Source organism: Theropithecus gelada, chromosome 7b (assembly GCF_003255815.1).
Source record: "Theropithecus gelada isolate Dixy chromosome 7b, Tgel_1.0, whole genome shotgun sequence".
NCBI lineage: Eukaryota > Metazoa > Chordata > Mammalia > Primates > Cercopithecidae > Theropithecus > Theropithecus gelada.
This window is the reverse complement of record NC_037675.1, coordinates 981,684-1,001,729: the sequence shown is the minus strand read 5'-3', so window position 1 is coordinate 1,001,729 and position 20,046 is coordinate 981,684. Positions and strand designations below refer to the sequence as shown.

Genomic DNA, 20,046 nt, shown 5'->3' with positions numbered 1-20,046 from the left:
GTGTGGTCTCACCTCCTCCGGGAAGCTTGTCCTCCACTCTGAAACCTCCAGGGCCCTTTCTGTCTTCTGCATTTCAGCAGCTGAACTGCCCAATCTCTGCTATTCTTTTTAACCTTTTGGCGTGTGAGGACTGTGCCCCAGGCACTCTGGGACTCCCAGGCAGGCCCCCAGCTTCTCCTCCCTCTGACCTCCACAGCACAGCCCCGTGTGTAGCTGAGGCCTCAGTGGACACTGGAATTGGGGCTCAGGGAGGAGGGTCGCCCCAGATATCTCTGGCAGGCATGCCTCTGGCGGAGTCCACTCACGCTCCTGCCTCTCCTGCTCCCAGCCCTTCCTTTGGGTTTCGGCTGCATCCCACCAGCCAGCACCCCACCCCTAGCGCCCTTGGAAGATTTCATATCTGAGCTGGGTTGAAGGAGACAGAACAAGCCCCTGGGTGTCAATAACAGGGTTATAATTCAGCGGGATGAGGCTAAACCCCCCTGGAGTCTCATAGCATTTTTCCAGCCCCAGCCACTTCATTACTCTATTGCTGACTGATGGGGCTCAGGAGAGCTGTGGTTCCAGCAGCTGCCCCACTGCCACACCCTGCTTGTGATTGATCAAACTGCAATTGGGCTGAGCAAATTCATGCCCCTTACTGCCCACTGTGCTCTGTTCTCCCCTCCTTTTCCTTTTGTGCTCCTGAGGCTTCCGCTTTGGGCGGTGGAGATTCAGTCCCAGTTGCCACAGGCCTTGGGCTTGTGAGGTGCTGCTACCACTCTGGAAGCTGCAGACTCAGGTCTGCTTCTGCATTATGTGACCTTGGGCAGGGGGCTCACCCTCTCTGAGCCTCCATCTCCTGCCCAGAGCAATAAGGGGGTTGAGCCAATGTGCTCTGAGGCTTCATTTAGCCATGACTACTCTGTGGCTTATTTTTTGAGTCTTCAATGTGAATTTGTATAATGTTTCCTTCTAAGACTGTGACAGTGTGAAGGAATTGGGTGGGACCCGCTTTCCCTCTACTCCCCAGGAGTTCCAGGCAATCGGGGCATCACTCCTCCTTCCCCTTGGGGAACATATTACTAGCCCCAGGCTGGTGGGCTGGTGACTCTCTTCAAGGTTGCCTTAGAGTCCAACCTATTAGGTCAGAGATCATGGGGGAATCCGATGCCATCCTGACTCGATCAATGGGAGCCCACAAAGGGAGAGAAGTGGCAGAGCTGGCCTGGCAGAGAGCCCAGAGCTGCCTCCAGTCTCTGCTCTAATTATGCCCACAGATCGCTGGATGCCTGCACACTCTAGAAGCTCTGTGGGGAAGGACATTTTACAGATGAGGGAATTTACCAGTCCGGAGTTTTATAAGCACAATGCTGGGCCAAGTCACTCTCCTGAGCAGTTGTCAGTGATTTACCTTTCTTCCCAAGTAGGCGGAGATACTAACTAAAGGATGGCTGGGCCTCACTTTAATCAGCTGTAAAGAAGAATGATGATTTTCTAACAAGAGCTTTCTTTTTCTGTCTACCTTGAACACTCTATTTCTGGTCTTGTGAGACAACCCTCCCTGCTGACTGTGAGTAAAGGTGAGCCTCAGACACCATGTGATGGAGACAGTGCTCTGTCCATCAATGCCACAGCTCTGCCTGGTTCTAAGGTCTGCCAGACTCCCCAGGGGAGAGTGAGAGGAGCCTGGACTGCTAAACAGCATCCCCTGGGGCATTGACATTGCCTGTCTCTGGCCTGGGGAACCAGGTCTCATACACAATATTGGTCTGAATCAGCCCCAGGAAGGAGACTTCACAATCTCCCTGCAGCTTGGGGGTGGTCTGGGGAGAGGGGAAAAGCTGGGGTGGTGAGGGGAGGCAACCTGGGTTCCAGTTCTGGTTGTGCTGTTAATCATCACATGACTACAGACAAGTGCCTGCGCCTCTCTGACCCTCAGCGATGGCCCTGAACTCTCCACTTCACTGGGTGTTGAGAGGATAAACATGAGGCTAGGGTCCCAAAAGTATCTGGCGAACATTTCTCTCCCAGCCCCTTGGTCAACACATTCATGCCTCTATCTAAAGTCCATCCTCAAATCTCCAAGAAAATCAAATATAATTGGATTACCCAAACAAATTATAACTTTTCAAAGATAGACACAGAATGAAAAGTTTTTACAGCATGTAAGATGAGATTCAGCAGCGCGGTTGTGATAGATGAAATTGTTTCACCTCTCTACCTCTGTTGTGTTTTGTTTCCTATTTTAAAAAGTTTTGGTTGGGCGCCGTGGCTCACACCTGTAATCCCAGCACTCTGGGAGGCCAAGGCGGCAGATAGTTTGAGCCCAGGAGGTCAAGACCAGCCTGGGCAACATGGTGAAATCCCATCTGTACTAAAAATACAAAAATAATTAGCCGGGCATGGTGGTGTGCACCAGTAGTCCGAGCTACTGAGGGGCTGAGGCGGAAGGATCGCTTAAGCCCGGGAGGTTGAGCCTGCAGTGAGCCAAGATTGGGCTACTGCTCTCCAGCCTGAGTAACAGAGCGAGACCCTGTCTCAATTAAAAAAAAAAAAAAAAAAGTTTGCTCCTTTCTTTTCTGTTTTCATCCTTCTACTTTCTTGGGGCTTATTCTTTAGTTCTTTTTCTTCCTTTTTGAGTTAAATCACTGATATTTGCTTTAAATCTTTTATTTACTTTCATAAATTCATTGAAGGCCTTAGCCTTCCAAATATTGCCTTAGCTGCACCTCACAAGCTATAAATTGTATTTATAACCTTTTGTGGTTACTTTTTTCCAAATTTTTTCATTGTGGTAAGATATGCCTAACATAAAATGTATCACCTTAACCATTTTAAAGTGCAGGGTTATTGGTATTAAATACATTCATAATGTTGTGCAACCGTCACAATGGTTCAGATCCATAACTCTTTTAATCTTGTAAAACTGAAACTCTGTACAATTAAATAATGATTCCCCATTTCCCCTCCCTCAAGTCCCTGGCAACTACCATTCTAACATCTATCTCTGTGACTTTGACTCTTCTAGGTGCCTCATATAAGTGGAAACATACAGTATCTGTCCTTTTGGCTGGTTTATTTCACTTAGCATAATGTTCTCAAGATTCCTCCAAATTGTAGCATGTGTCATAGTTTCTTTTGTTTTGTTTTGTTTTTTATTTTTGAGACGGAGTTTCGCTCTCCTTGCCCAGGCTGGAGTGTAGTGGTGCAGTCTTGGCTCATTACAACCTCCATCTTTCAGTTTCAAGTGATTCAAGTGATTCTCCTGCCTCAGCCTCCCAGTAGCCAGGATTACAGGTGTCTGCCACCATGCCCGGATAATTTTTGTATTTTTAGTAGAGATGGGGTTTCACCATGTTGGCCAGGCTGGTCTCAAACTCCTGACCTTGTGATCCACCCACCTCAGCCTCCCAAAGTGCTGGGATTATAGGCGTGAGCCACCACACCTGGCCTGTTTCCTTCTTTTTTAAGGCTGAACAATATTCTCTTATATGGATAGGCCACATTTTGTTCATCCATTCATTTTTTAATAGGTACTTGGGTTCCCTCCATGTTTTAGCTATTGGAAATAATGCTGCTGTGAATATGGTGTACAAATATCTCTTTGGGACTCTGCTTTCAATTATTTTTGAATATATACCCAGAAGGAGAATTGCTGGATTATATGGTAATTTTATTTTTAATTGAGTTTTTAATTTATTTAATTTTTATTTTTAATTTAATTTTTAATTGAGAAACTGCTACTTTCTACGTGTACATTTTACATTCCCATCAACAACACACAAGTTTCCAGTTTCTCCACATCCTAATTAACACTTGTTTGTTTGCTCATGCTGGGAGTAGCTATCCTAATGGGTATGTGGTGGGATCTCACTGTGGTTTTAATTTGCATTTCCCTAATGATTAGTGATGCTGAGCATCTTTTCACGTGATTTTTGTCCATTTGTATATCTTCTTTGGAGAAATGTCTAAGTTCTTTGCTTTTTTTTTTTTTTTTTTTGGAGACAGGGTCTCACTTTGTCTCCCAGGTTGGAATTCAGTGGCATAAACATGGCAAACTGCATGTTGACCTCCCAGGCTCAAGTGCTCCTCCTGAGTAGCTAGGACCACAGGCATGCACCATCATTCCTAGCTAAATTTTCTATTTTCTTGTAGAGATGGGGTTTCACCATGTTGCCCAGGCTGGTCTCAAACTCCTGAGTTCAAATAAGCCACCCACTCCAGCCTCCAAAACTGCTGGAATTACAGGTGTGAACCAACTCACCCAGCCTATTCTAGCTATATATATATATATATATATATATATATATATATATATATATATATTTTTTTTTTTTTTTTTTTGAGACGGAGTCTTGCTCTGTCACCCAGACTAGAGAGCAGTGCCACAATGGCTCACTGCAACCTCCACTTCCCGGATTCAAGCAATTCTTGTGCCTCAGCCTCCCAAGTAGCGGGGAATACAGGTGTGCACCACCATGCCTGACAAAGTTTTGGTATTTTAGTAGAGACAGGTTTTCACTATGTTGCCTAGGCTGTCCTTGAACTCCTGAGCTCAGGCAATTTTCCCGCCTCAGCCTCCCAAAGTGCTAGGATTACAGGTGTGAGCCACTGCACCCAGCCCCAGCTGTTAATCTTTTATCAGATTTATGGTTTGTAAATATTTGCTCCCGTTCCATGGGTTGCCTTTTTACTCTGTTGACAATGTTTTCTGATGTATGAAATTTTAAAATTTTGATAAAGTCTAATTTACGTATTTTTTTCTTTTGTTACCTGTGCCTTTGGTGTCATAGCCAAGAAGTCACTGCCAAAACCAATGCCATGAAGATTCGCCCTATGGTTTCTTCTGAGTTTTATAGTCTTAGGTCTTATATTTAGGTATTTGGTTGATGTTGAATTAATTTTTGTATGTGATGTTAGGTAACAGTCCAACTTCATTCTTTTGCATGTGGATATCCAGTTTTCCCAGCATCATCTGTTGAAAAGATTGTCCTTTCCCCCAATGAATGGCCCTGGTATCCTTGTCAGAACTTATGTTCCCATTTTTGCAAGGGTTTATTTCTGGGCTATATGTCTATTTCTATTCCATTGGTCTATATGTCTGTCTTTTTGCCAGTACCACACTGTTTTAATTACTGAAGCTTTGTAGTAAGATTTGAAATCAGGAAGTATGAGTCCTACAGGTTTGTTTCTATTTTTCAAGATTGTTTTGGCTATTTAGGTTCCTTAGGATTTGATATGGTTGGTCAGATGTGGTAGCTCAGGGCCATATTCCTAGTGCTTTGGGAGACTGAGGTCAGAGGATCACTTGAGGCCAGGAGTTTGAGACCAGCCTGGGCAACATAGGGAGACCCTAGCTCTACAAAAAATTTGAAAAATTAGCCAGGCATGTGCTTGTGGTCCCAGCTACTTGGGAGGGTGAGGCTATGGTAACCTGTGGTCATACTGCTACACTCCAGCCTAGGTGACAGAGCAAGACCTTTCTCAAAACAAATTTTTTTTTAATTCAAAAAAGGTGTTCCTAGTTTTAAAAATTTTGGAAGGATTTGCTGTTCACTCTTATTTTAATATTTGGTAGAGGCCGGGCGCGGTGGCTCAAGCCTGTAATCCCAGCACTTTGGGAGGCCGAGACGGGTGGATCACGAGGTCAGGAGATCGAGACCATCCTGGTGAACATGGTGAAACCCCGTCTCTACTAAAAAATACAAAAAACTAGCCGGGTGAGGTGGCGGCGCCTGTAGTCCCAGCTACTCGGGAGGCTGAGGCAGGAGAATGGCGTGAACCCGGGAGGCGGAGCTTGCAGTGAGCTGAGATCCGGCCACTGCAACTCCAGCCCGGGAGACAGAGCGAGACTCCGTCTAAAAAAAAAAAAAAAAAAAAAAAAAATATTTGGTAGAATTTACCAGTAAAGCCTTGAGGTCCAGGGCTTTTCTTTGTTAGGAGATGTTTTATTATAGATTTAATTTCCTCACTAGTTATGAATCTATTCAGATTTTCTCTTTCTTTGTGATTTAATGTTTGCAGTTTTTGTGTTTCTAGGAATTTGTCCATATTCCATCTTGGCTATCCAGTATTGGTGCACAATTGCTCATGATACTCTCTTAAAATCCTTCTTATTTCTGTAGAATTGATAGTAATGTCCCCACTTTTGTTTCTGATTTTAGTAATTTGAGTCCTCTTTTTGTCTTACTTCATCTAGCTAAAGTTCTGTCAACTTTGTTATCTTTTCTTTTTTTTTTTTTTTTGAGATGGAGTCTTGCTCTGTCGCCCAGGCTGGAGTAGAGTGCATAATCTCAGCTCACTGCAACCTCTGCTTCCTGGGTTCAAGCAATTCTCATGCCTCAGCTTCCTCAGTAGCTGGAGTTACAGGCACTTGCCACCACACCCAGGCTCTTTTTTGTATTTTTAGTAGAGATGGGGCACACCCAGGCTCTTTTTTGTATTTTTAGTAGAGATGGGGTTCACCATGTTTCTCAGGCTGGTCTCGAACTCCTGACCTCAGCCTGCCTCGGCCTCCCAAAGTTCTGGGACTGCAGGCATGAGCTGCTGCATCCGGCCCTTATCTTTTCAAAGAACCAACTTTTGATTTCATTGATGTTCTCGGTTTTTTAATTCTCTATTTTGTTTATCTCTGCTCTAATCTTTAGTATTTTTTTCCTTCTGATAGCTTTAGGTTTAGTTGTAAAGTAATTTGAATTTTCTCTCTTTTTTTTCTTACTTCATCTCGCTAAAAGTCTGTCAATTTTGTTGTCTTTTTAAAGAACCAACTTTTGATTTCATTAATTTTCACTTCTCTATTTTATCTTATCTCTGCTCTAATCTTTAGTATTTTCTTCTTTCTCATAGCTTTGGGTTTAGTTGTAAAGTTAGGTTGTTGATTTGAGATCTTTCTTATTGTTTAATGTAAATATTGATAGCTGTAAATGCCCCCCTTAGCACTGCCTTTGCTTTATTCCATAAATTTTTGTATGTGACATTTTCATTTTAATTAATCTCTAGGTATTTTCCAATTTCCTGTGTGATTTATTATTTGATCTATAGGTTGCTTAAGAGTATGTTGTTTAATTTTCACAGATTTGTGAATTTTTCAGTTTTATTTCTATTATTGATTTCTAACCTCATTCTGTTGTGGTCAGGGAAGATATTTTTCATGATGTGTATCTTTTAAAATCTATTGAGGGTTTATTTGTAGCCTAGCATATGGTCTATCCCTTAAATTGTCCCATGTGCATTTGAGAATGTGTATACTGCTGTGGTTGGGTAGAGTGTTCTGCATGTGTCTGTTAGAACTAGTTGGTTTATTGTGGTAAGTCCTCTATTTCCTTACTTACCTTCTCTCTGGTTGTTCCAGTCATTGAGAGTGTGATATTAAAGTCATTTGTATTTCAATATACATATAGTTATAAGTTCTTCTAATGAAGTCCAAGGATATTCATATCTCTATCATCCTTGTGGACAAGTAAAGAAGGTTTTAAAATGTTTTCTAGAATCTTGGTAGTATCTTTTTTTAAAAAACACAACTATAGCTATTATTATTATAATCATTGTTATGGTCAGTAGCTCAATTTACATCTATATTTACCAGTTTTGCACTCACTTTTTTTGTCACACCCTAATTTTCCCCTTAGGTTCACTTTTTATCTTGCTGAAGTACATCCTTAGGATTTCCTTCAGTGAATTTCTCTTGGGTATAAACATTTCCAGTCTTTATATGTATGAAAATGGTTTTATTTCCTTTTTAATCTTGAGTAATTATTTAGCTGCAAATGAAGTTTTACCCTCCATTTTTTTTTTTTTTTTTTACACTCAGTACTTTGAAGTGTTTGCTCCATGGCTTTCTGGCCTCTTTTCTCCTTGGCATGGGGTCTGCACAACTTTTATTAGTAATTTCTCTCATTGCTATAAAGAACTACCAGAGACTGGGTAATTTATAAAGAAAAGAGGTGTAGTTGGCTCACAGTTCTGCATGCTGTACTGGAAGAATGCCTGGGGAGGCTTCAGGAAACTTCCAATCATGGTGGAAGGCAAAAAGGAAGGAGACACACCTTACATGGCTGGAACAGGAGGAAGAGAGAGAAGGAGGAGGTGCTACACACTTTTAAACAACCAGATCTCATGAGAACTCACTATCATGAAAACAGCAGTGGGGAAGTCTGCCCCAGTGATCGAATCACCTCCCACCAGGCCCCTCCTCCAACACTGGGGATTATAATTTGACATGAGATTTGGGTGAGGACACAATTTTAAACCATATTATTCCACCCTGAGCCCTCTCACATCTCATGTCCTTCTCACATTGCAAAATACAATTTTACTTTCTCAATGGTCCCTTATTTCCTCATTAACTCAAAAAGTCCATGGTCCAAAGTCTCATCTGAGACAAGGTAAGTCCTTTCTGCCTATGAGCCTATGAAATAAACAAGTTAGTTACTTCCAAACTACAATAGGGTTATAGGCATTTCATAAATAGTCCCTTTCCAAAAGGGAGAAATTGTCCAAAACAAAGAGGCTACAGGCCCCATGCAAGTCCAAAACCCAGCAGAGCAGTCATTAAATCTTGAAGTACCAAAAATAATCTCCTTTAACTCAATTTCCAGGCCACACTGACACAAGGAATGGGCTCCCAGGGCCATGGGCAGCTCTGCCCCTATGGCTCTGCTGGGTACGGCCCCCTTGGCTGCTTTTATGAGCTAACATCGAGTGCCTGTGGCTTTTCCAGATGCACAGTGCAAGCTGACAGTGGATCTATGATTCTGGGGTCTGGAGGATAGTGGCCCACTTCTCACAGCTCCAGCCCACTTCTCACATGCCCCAGTGGGGACTCTGTGTTGGGGCTCCAACCCCATATTTCCCCTCTGCACTGCCCTGGTGGAGATTCTCCACGTAGGCTCTGCCCTATAGCAGACTTCTGCCTGGACATCCAGTCATGTCCATGCATCCTCTGAAATCTAGGTAGAGGCTCCCAAGCCTCTTTTCTTGCCCTCTGCACACCTGCAGGCTTAACCACATGGAAGCTGCCAAGGATTACAGCTTGCACCCTCTGGAGCAGCAGCCTGAGATGTATCTGGGGTCCTTTTAGCCACAGCTGGAACTGGAGTGACTAGGACACAGGGAGCAGTGCCCTGAGGTTGTGCAGGCCAGTGGGTTTCTGACCAATATGGTCAGGTGGCCAGCCTGACCAATATGGTGAAACCATTCTTCCCTCCTAGGCCTCCAGGCCTGTGATGGGGAGGCTGCTGCTAAGATCTCTGAAATGCCTTCAAGGCATTTTCCTCATTGTCTTGGCTATTAACATTTGGCTCCTCTTTAGTTATGCAAATTTCTGCAGCTGGCTTGAATTCCCCCCAAGAAAAATGGGTTTTTCTTTTCTATCACATGGTCAGGCTGCAAATTTTCTAAACTTTTATGCTCTGCTTTCCTTTTAAATACAGATTCCAGTTTCAAATCATCTCTTTGCTCATGCATGTGATCATATGCTGTTACAAGCAGCCAGGCTACATCTTGAATGCTTTGCTGCTTAGAATTTTTTTCCGCCAGATACCCTAAATTGTCACTCTCAAGTTCCACAGATCCCTAGAGCAGGGGCACAATGCCACCAGCCTCTTCACTAAAGAATAGCAAGAGTGACCTTTACTCCAGTTCCCAAAAAGTTCCTCGTCTCCATCTGAGACCAACTCAGCCTGGACTTCATTGTCTGTATCACTATTAGTATTTTGGTCACAACAATTTAACAAGTCTCTAGGAAGTCCCAAACTTTCCCTAATCTTCCTGTCTTCTAAGCCCTCCAAACTGTTCCAGCCTCTGCCCATTACCCAGTTTCAAAGTCACTTCTACATTTCATGTATCTTTATAGCAGTGCCACACTTCCCAGTATCAATTTTCTGTATTAGTCATTTCTCACATTGTTATGAAGAACTACCAGAGACTGGGTAATGTATAAAGAAAAAAGGTTTAATTGGCTCATGGTTCTGCAGGCTGTACAGGAAACATGGCCAGGCAGGCCTCAGAAAACTTACAATCATGGTAGAAGGCGAAGAGGAAGGAGGCATGTCTTACATGGCCAGAGCAGGAGGAAGAGAGAGAAGGGGAGCTGTTGCACATTTTTAAACAACCAGATCTCATGATAACTCACTATCACGAGAAGAGCAAGGGGGATGTCCACCCTTATGATCCACCAGGCCTCTTCTCCAACATTGGGAACTATAATTTGACATGAGGTTGGGTGCAGTGGCTCAATGACTGTAATCCCCGCACTTTGGGAGGCTGAGGCGGGTGGATCACCTGAGGTTGGGAGTTCAAGACCAGCCTGACCAACATGGAGAAACCCCATCTCTACTAAAAATACAAAAATTAGCCAGGCGTAGTGGTGCATGACTGTAATTCCAGCTACTAGGGAGGCTGAGGCAGGATAATTGCTTGAACGTGGGAGGCAAAGGTTGCGGTGAACTGAGATAGCGCCATTGCACTGCAGCCTGGGCAACAGGAGCAAAACTGCATCTGAAAAAAAAAATAGTAATTTCACATGAGATTTTGGTGGGGACAAAGATCCAAATCATATCACTTGTCATTCTTTGGTAGGTGAAAGGTCTTTTCTCTTTGGTTGCCTTTAAGTTTTTGTCTCTTTTATATTCTGCAGTGTACTACCATGTGCTCAGGTAGTGGCTTGACTGTACTGATGATGCATGGCACTCAGTGTTTCCTTTCCTTTCAATCTGAGAACTTATCTTTCTCTTTAATTCTGGGAAATGATCTGCTTTCATGTTTTTGACTATTGCTTCTTTTCTATCCCTTGGTTCTCTTCTTGATATTTGTTCTTTTTAATGAAGCTTTCATATTTTTCATCACTTTATCTTTTTTATACTATTTTGTATGTAAATTCTTAATGTAAGCTTATAAATCACTATGTTTTTCTTTGGACATGTCTAGTCTAAAATTTGTCCCATTATTGAGTGTTTTCTAAAGAGAACAAGGTTTTACTAAGTTGCCCAGGCTGGACTGAAACTCCTGAGCCCAAGTGATCCTCCTACCTCAGCCTCCTGACTGGCTGGGATTACCGACATGCTCCACAGTGACTGGCTTCCTTCAGTTTTTTTTTTTTTTTTTTTGAGACGGAGTTTCACTATTGTTGCCCAGGCTGGGGTGCAATGGCACGATCTCAGCTCACTGCAACCTCCGCCTCCCAGGTTCAAGCGATTCTCCTGTCTCAGCCTCCCAAGTATCTGGGATTACAGGCATGTGCCACCATGCCTGGCTAATTTTTTGTATTTGGTAGAGATGGTGTTTCACCATGTCAGCCTGGTCTTGAACTCCTGACCTCTGGTGATCCACCCGCCTTGGCCTCCCAAAATGCTGGAACTATAGACATGAGCCACCACGCCCATCCTTCCTTTAGTGTTTTTTTTTGTTGTTTTGTTTTTTTAAAGACGGAGTCTCACTCTGTCACCCAGGCTGGTGTGCAGTGGTATGATCTCAGCTCACTGCAAGCTCCACCTCCCAGGTTTACGTCATTCCCCTGCTTCAGCCTCCCGAGTAGCTGGGACTACAGGTGCCCACCACCATGCCCGGCTAATTTTTTTGTATTTTGTAGTGGGGACGGGGTTTCACCCTGTTAGCCAGGATGGTCTTGATCTCCTTACCTCGTGATCCGCCCGCCTTGGCCTCCCAAAGTGCTGGGATTATAGGTGTGAGCCATCATGCCTGGCTTTCCTTCAGTGTTTTAAGGAGTCCAAATAGGCTTCTATTTAGTCATTTAAATATTTCCCTACTGTTTGTTTTTTCTGCAATAAATAAGCCTCTTAATTGTTGATTTTGCTTTGGCATCAATCTTCTTCATGTGTCTTAAAATTTCACTCTGCACAGTCATCTTGAAGGGCAGTTTCTCTTTCTCTTGTTGTCCCTGTAACTATTGGTTTTGCAGTTGCTCCCCTTAGTTCTCTGAAGTCTCTAGTACAAAACCAGGCCTTAAATCAGGTTTTGGATTTTTTTTCACTGTTATCTAAAATGTTGGTTTTACCTCTTTTAAAATATGCTACTGTCTGATTGGGCCGTCATAACAGAATTCCAGAGACTGGGTGGCTTAAACAGCAGATAATTATTTCTCACGGTTCTAGAGACTGGAAAGTCCACGATCTAGGTGCTGGCAGATTTGGTGTCTGATGAGGGCTCTCTTCCTGGCTGTAAGCAGCCACCTTCTCACTGCATGCTCGCATGGGCATTCCTCGGAGCAACCATGTACAGGAAGAGGGAGCGATCTCTTTGCCTTCGTCTTATAAGGGCACCAATTCCATCATGAGGGTCCCACACTCATGACCTAATCTACACCTAATAATCTCCCAAATGTCCTACCTCTTAATACTATCACATTGAGAATTAGGGCTTCAGCATAAGGATATGTTTGTACATATATTTTTTAACATAGATGAGTGTATAGCAATTCTGTATCCCATATTACATCATAAACATTTTTACTTATCATTACAAAGTCTTTAGTATCATTTGAAAGGTCCTTACTAACAATTACTTAGCCTTGCTCTCAGTGTTATTTCTATTTACTCCCTATTTAAGGTAACCTGATAAATCTTCTTGGTGTGAAACTTATCCATACTGTGGACTGTGTCCTTAGGAAAGACCCCAGAAAGGAATGGCAAGGTAAAACTGGGAGCCTGTGGCTGTTGATACCTGTCTAGAATGGACAGGTCCATCCCCATGACATTGGAGTGTGAGCTCCTGTCACCCACAGAAGCCCTAACCCCACCAGCAGCCCCAGCACGTGGTGAGTAGGGGAGGCACCTGGACAATGGTTAGTGCTTCAGACAGTGGGTGTTCTCCAGTGAAGATTTCCTGCATTGCAAACTCTTTGGTTCCTTCAGGAAACTTCTGACTGGGCCCCAGACACAGGGAGCAAAGTGTTCAAGAGAGCAGAAAAGCTTCTGGCTCATGGGGTCAAGCTCCTGAACCAGATATGAGGTTTGATACAAGGCACTGGAATGGCCCAGGTTAACAACTCGTGAATATTGTTTTGAGGTTCCCGCCTTACAGATTGTTAAACTGTTTTCTCGTACAACTTCATAATTTTCGCAGACTAAGCCATTTTCCAGAGGAGATGGCTGAAGCTTGGATTGACCAGAGGAGTGCTTCTTGAAAGGTTCTGTGGGTTTGAGTCACGGGGAATCCTATTAAAAACACAGATTCTGGTTCAGCTGATCTGGGGTGGGATCCAAATTGCATTTCTAACAGGCCCCCAGGTGATGGCGACGCCGCTGGCCTGAGGACCTCACTTGAGTAGAGAAGTGTGAGGGGACTTATGCAAGCCACATGCATCCTCAGTGACTGAGCTGGAATCCGTGTCTGCCTGACTCCAAAGCCTGTGTCCTCTGTCTGCGGTTGCCATGTAGAATCCTGCAGTCCTACCACTTACTTTGCAAGTGAGGGAGGCGAGACAAAGAGGTTTCCGCTGGAGGGGAAGGTGGCTTTGTTCAGAGAGGGAGCTGCCTTTCCCAGGCCCACCCCTGACCTTGAGATTTGATGAGGAAGAGAGGGATGGAGGGGATGATCTCCTGAGTGGGGAAGTGCCACAGCTGGGTAGCCGTCAGTGTTGGGAAAATTAATTTTTTAATTAAAAACATGTCTTTTTTTCCCATTCTTCTTTCCCCTTTGCTTTAATGTCTCAGTCTAGAGTAATAATGAGTTGCTCTGGGGAGGCTGAATCTTAGAAAAACTGTTGGTGTGACTGTTGAGGAATTTATCTGATTAACTTGGGCTCAGCCTTTGAAAAGAAGAGAAAGGGAAGTAAAAAGAAAAAGGGAGGAGGGAAAGCTCCAGCTCCCCATCGGTTTTCTGGCACAAAACTTAATCACAGCGTCAGAGAGGCCGCCCCCGAACAAGGTGGCTGGGGACTCAGCATCCCGGCATTCCCCTCCCCAGGCCCCAGTGGCCCTCTGCCCTAGCCCAGGCCCCACCTGTCCTCTGGGTTGCCTCCCAGGGCCTGGAGATGTCACTGTAAGTGGCCCAATGTCAGAGATGGGGTCTTAGATTGGATTCCCAGAAGGCAGAGCCTGGAAAGGGGTCTGGTGCTTTCAGTGATACGCATGAGAGGTTAGATGAGGATGTGGTTCAGCCAAAGTCTGGTCTGGATCCAGTCCCCTGGGAAGCTCTGGTGCTTGCACTGCACCGCAGAGTTGTCAGGGCACAAGGGGCGGCTTTTGTTCCCAGATCTGCCTGATGACTGTGGGTTGCACACGGAGGAGAGTATAGCCCCCAGGAATTTCCTGATAAGTTTGGTCTCCACTGGTTGAGGGCACTGCTCCCTAGAAGGGCACAACTGTGAGTTGTTAACAGCCAACACCGCCTGCAGGTGGTAGACAAATGTCCTGGCTGGAAAATGGGGTCTGGGTGAGGTACCAACAGCATCTACTACGGATGGACTGGAGGGGAGGCCTGGTGGGGTTGGAGAGAAATGGGTGGATTCAAGAGTGATGCTGGAGGTAGAGTTGATAGCACTTAGGGAGTGGCTGAGTGGGGTGGGTGTAGGGGGTAGGGACAGGGGACTCCCAGGCTACTGGTTTGGGTGACTGAGTGGCTGGGGGTGCCAGGTTGGAGCAGAGATGTAGGGGTCATCTGTGTGAAGATGGGAGAAGGTGGGCGGGCTTGTGTGGGTGGGCAGGAAGGGAGAAGAGGTGGAGCACAGAGTCCTGGACACCCCACAGGACTGGGGCTGGCAGAGGACAGGGAGCCCAGGGGAGTTTGAGAAGGTGCAGCCAGGAGGACAGGAGGAAAACTAGAGAGGGTGGGGTCCCAACATCATCTCTTCCCTCCTCCATCCTCCCAGATGCGTTGGCCTCAGTCATTGCCTGTCTCCTCCATCAGTGCGTGTTTGTGGATGAAGGCAGGAGACTGCTTTGAGGAGCCTGAAAAGACTGTGATCCCCTTGAGGGTGGGGACTATGCCTGTCTTGATTAGTATTGTGACCCAGCCCCTATCATGCTCCCTGGCACACAGTAGGTGCTCAATAAGCCTTTGCTGAAAAATACAGTGGCTAACACCCATATAGCACTTACCAGGCCCAGGTCTTGAATAGAAATTCATTTAAGTCTGTGAGGAAAGATTCAATGCCTTGTTTACCCACATCCTATGCGTTTCCACAGATATCTTGGCCATTCAAGAGACCTTTGCAAATTTTCCACTTAGAAGCTATTATTATCCCCAGTGTACAGATGGGAGACTCAGAGGCACAGAGAGATTAAGTAACTCACCCAAGATCACAGATAAGTGGCAGAGTTAGAGCATGAACCTAGGCAATGTGACTCCCAGGGTCCCTGCTCTTAGTGCCTGTGTGAGCGAGTGAAATTGTTGCCGGTGTTTTTCAGACCAGGGCACATAACTGCTTCATGTGGCACATGCACACAGAGCCACATGCACATGCAGCCACATGCACACACAGCTACATGTATGCACAACCACATGTACACACTGCCTTATGTACACGCAACCACCTTGACATGCAGTACACAGAAGACAGCTCTTGTCTGCTGCAGGAGAGGGTAGTCCACAGCCTTGAGTAGGGGCCCCTTACTGTACAGTGCTCTGCTCACACTGGACTGGCCAAAGCTACTTCAGACCCAATCCATTGCTGCCTTTACAGCCCCTGAGGCCAGAGGGTGTTTAGGTTGGGGGTAGAAAGGGACAGGTGGAAAGTTCTGGTGTCAGGCAGGACATCTTTCAGTCCCAGCTCTGCCATGACGCAGTGTGGCCCGAGCCTCTTTGAACCTTAGTTGTCTCATATGCAAAATGGGGCTAATTACACGTTTTCCTCAGAATTTGTGTGACAGTTAAGAATGATGTATGGTGTCTGGCACACAATGGCTTGGTGGTGCCACTATTACATGGAGTAACCATTTTTTGCTACATTAGCCATTTCTTTGCCTGACATTAGAAAATGTAAATATGGCCTTGCAGTAACTGGGCATTTTGCGTGGCTGCCATACAGAGGCCCATTCAGCCAGAGGGCCACTGGCCACCTCCAGCCCGGCAGGGATGAAGGCTGAGGTGGGAGGCTGAGAGCAAGGGCTGGGAAGAGACGCAGAGCTGGGAGCACCCAGACTGTCCTGGACAGGGGCGTCTGAGCTGGACATCTGTCATCAGCTCTCATCCATGGCTGTACATACAGGGATGCTGCAGAGGTGAGGCTAAGGACTCCTGCTCGGGCCCACCATCAGCTTATGTGCCCTGAGCCCCCAAGGGCCACCACATCACATAGCTCTGCAGGGTGGGGGGTGGGTGGGTAGGTATCATTCATACTGTAGTCTGTGAAGCAGGGTTCCAGGTGTGTGCTTCTCACATGAAAAATGTTCCCTGGAGCTGTGCAATAGGGCCTGAGATCTCTTCAGGGCAGTAGTCTCACAGCTGGGAAAAACCAAGCAAAGCAGACAGCCTCCTCCTAGGATCCGCCTGCTGCATGGGCACCCAGGCCAGGGCAAAACCAGTTTCAGCTGTGTCTAGTGCTCCCACTCCTGGCACCCAGGTCTCTAAGTAATAACCCCGAGTGTGTGATGCCTGAACCCCTAATAGAACACATCTTGCCCTGGTCCGGACTGGGAGCTCTTGAGGATGGGGCTTGGGCCTCCGCTTTTCCCCACCTTTCTCTGACCAAGCACAGGGCTGGGCACACAGAAAACAGGAATCATGTTGGAAGAAAACTGTGAGATTAAAATACCCAAGTCTGTCATTCCTCTACTGAAGAGACATTTACTTACCAGCCTTTAACCGTGCCCTGGACTTGACCGGGCTGGCAAAGACATGAGGATGGACCCCTGTCCTCAAGGGGTCACAGCCTTGTGGGGAGACAGACATGTAAACACACAGTGAGGGTCCAGTGTGACCAGAGCTGTGATGGATGTGCAAGAGGCCTCAGGAGCACAAAGATGAACAGAGGGCACCCGAGACAAGGTGATCCTGGGGTTGAAAATTAAAGAGTTGGGTGGGGGCTTACCTGGTGGAGGTGGAGGGAATGCGTCCCAGGCGCATATGCAAAGGCATGGAGGTAAACAAGAGCCGGGCCCAACACGGGATCTGTAGGCTTGAGTGGTGCAGAGGAAAGAGCCCTGGACAGACCAGCTGGGTCCCAGTCCCATCTGCTTGTAAGTACCCGAGTGACCAAGGACAAATTCTCCCCTGCCTCCCTTTCTCTGGGCCACCGTTTCCTGATCTGTGTAGTAGCAACTGGGCTACATCATCCCCAAAGCCCCTCCAGCTTGGAAGCTCTTGGTTTCTTCCAGATGTGGCTGGAACCCTGCCTACCTTCCAGAAACACACCCTTGCCTACAGATGCTGGGGCCCTCTGGGGAACGTGCATAGGTTGGTTCTGGTTAATCTAGGCTTAACCCTCCGAGTGCCAGAACCTTTCACTTCATTGCAAATAGTTCTGCCCCATGAGCAGACTGAGAGTTTGGGCCCACCTTCCTGGGAATACCAAGGTTGAAATCTGCTGGGAGTGTGGCTGACATGGGACTCCTCCACTGGGTAGTTCTCTGCTCTGGCCAACTGGGTGACAGGGGGAGTTCTGAGCTGGGACTGTCCTCTTTGAAGACAGCCAAGCCCAACCATCTCTCTTGGCATGGGTTTGCTTCTTTGTGCCCACTGGCTTCTCCCTTTTATAAGCATCACCAGCCAATCAGCTCATGCCTTCCCTCCCATGAGAGGGAAGTGACCAATCATATTTGGTCTGGTTTCTCCGTTGCTAGGTGCGGGAGGCTACCTCCTCACTGCCAAGGGGCTTGGATTTTATAAGTCCAATCCTGGGTCTGTGCTGATCCCAAAAGTTCAGGGCTCCAGGAAGATGGATTTAAGATTTCCTGAGCACAGTATCCAGTGGATTCTGCCAATAGTCAGGGCTGAGGAATTCAGGGGAAGGAGAGAGCAGCTGGCTCGTGGCAGTTCTGGAGAGCTTCCAGGAGAGGGCACTGAAGGAGGCATTTTCAGGCCCTTCCTGGCCCGCCTGGGCTGTTCTTTTCTCTTCACGGAGGGGCCTCATCAGACCCCTATCAGCAGGCTCAGGACTCCCATCCTGGTAGCTTCAGGACGCCTCCCTGCCCCGCTGTCGGTCCTGGGACTGTCCTGGGCCCTGGGCTTGAACCTGCTTCAGGACCCTTCCCCCCAGCCCTCACCCCACTGACACCCAGAACTCCTGTAGAGGGTTGGGTGTGGGTATTACTCCAAGTGTGAGCCTGGGTCCAGGCATCCCTCTATGGCTCCAGAGGTTGGGGATGGAGAGGACCCAAGAAGTGACATGGGAAGATTCAGAAAGAAGGGGAGAGCATCCCAGGTGGGGAGCCCTGTGAGAGTGTATGTGTGTATATCTGCCTGTTTACACATGTGTGTGCATGAGCTGGTGTTTCCATACATGCCTTGGGCATGTGTGTGCATATGTGTAAAACACTGAGAAAGGACATTGGTGCTTCCATGTCTTAGGCTTGTGAATTTCCTCACCTCTCCAGTCTCCCATGAGGAGCTGTGTTTTGGGTCCTGAGCCCCAGCTCCCTGTAAGCCCAGGCCCCTGAGCCTAGTTCCCACCCCTGCCTACCCCCCCAATGGAGCAATTTCTTGATTAAAAAAATTAATGAGACTTGCACATAACAGACCCAGCATCACCACCAAATGGAGAAAACTCCAATCAATCCATCATCCATTCCCACTACCAAAGCCACTAGCAGCCCACCTACAGCCTAGTTTGGCCCTTTCTGGGGCCTGGGGCCCTGCTCCACCACAGAATGTCAATCAAAAGGATCCACTTCCAGCCCTGGCAACATAGTGAGACCCCGTCTCTATAAAAAATAAATGAATTAAGGCTGGGTGCAGTGACTCACGCCTATAATTCCAGCACTTTGGGAAGCTGAGGCAGAAGCTCGAGACCAGCCTGGCCAACATGGCAAAACCCCATCTCTACTAAAAATATAAAAGTTAGCTGGGCGTGGTGGTGTGCACCTGTAGTCCCAGCTATTTGGGAGGCTGAGGCAGGAGAATTACTTGAACCTGGAGGCAGAGGTTGCAGTGAGCCAAGATTGCGCCACTGCAGTCCAGCCTGGATGACAGAGCGAGATGCTGTCTCAGAAAAGAAATAAGGTAAATGAATTATCTGTGTGTGATGGCACACAAGTGTAGTCCCAGCTACTCAGGAGGCTGAGGTGGGAGGATCGCTTGAGCCTGGGAGGTGGAGGCTGCAGTGAGCCATGGTCACACCACTACACTGCAGCCTGGGTGACAGAATGAGACCCTGTTGCAAAAAAATTTTTAAAGGGCCTACTGAGGATGGAGAGTTGAGGAAAACCAGTGCCTCCTCTGCCCCCAGTCTCCTGGCGTCCTGCTCCTCACAACAGCCTGGTGTCCTCATCTGTGCTCAGACCAGTTCAGTCTGGTGGAGCCCAGGAGGAAAGGGCTTGTCTGTGTTCCCTGGGCTGCAGGAAGGATCACCTCACTGACTTGGGGCAGCAGGAGGAGGTCTGGGCTGAAGTCACGGCCCACCCGCTTAAGGCTCTGTCCCTTCTGAGCCTCAGTCTCTACATCTTTAAAAAGGGACCATGATGCCTGAGGCTCAGATGAGAGTGTATGGAAAGGGTGTCTTATTCCATTTGTGCCACACTAACAAAATGCCTGAGACTGGGTGATTTATAAAGAACAGAAACTCATTTCTTACAGCTCTGGAGGCTGGGAAGTCCAAGATCAAGGTGCTGTCAAGGTTTGTTGTCTGGTGAGAGCTGCTCTTTGCTTCCAAGGTGGCGCCTTGAAGGCTGCATCCTCTGATGGGGAGGAATGTGATGTCTTTTCATAGTGGAGTGAAAGAGGGTGACCCCATACCCACAACTCCCACAAGCCCCCCCTTTTTTTGAGACTGAAACTTGCTCTGTTGCCCAGGCTGGAGTGCAGTCGTGCTATGTGGGTTTGCTGCAACCTTTGCCTCCCAGGTTCATGCAATTCTCCTGCCTCAGCCTCCCAAGTAGCTGGAATTACAGGTGTGTGCCACCATGCCCAGCCAATTTTTTGTATTTTTAGTAGAGACAGGGTTTCACTATG

The 20,046-nt window shown here is 46.7% G+C and overlaps 1 protein-coding gene across 1 annotated transcript in view; it reads left to right on the top strand.

Annotated features, from left to right (window-relative positions):
- Nucleotides 1-18,151, top strand: part of LOC112629132 (elongation factor-like GTPase 1) — a 124,463-nt gene extending 106,312 nt beyond the window's left edge. The window contains 2 exon segments of the mRNA XM_025392621.1: nucleotides 12,547-12,630; nucleotides 17,721-18,151. Of these exon segments, the coding sequence (XP_025248406.1) occupies nucleotides 12,547-12,630; nucleotides 17,721-18,151 (515 nt within the window).
- The last annotated feature ends 1,895 nt before the right edge of the window (nucleotides 18,152-20,046 follow it).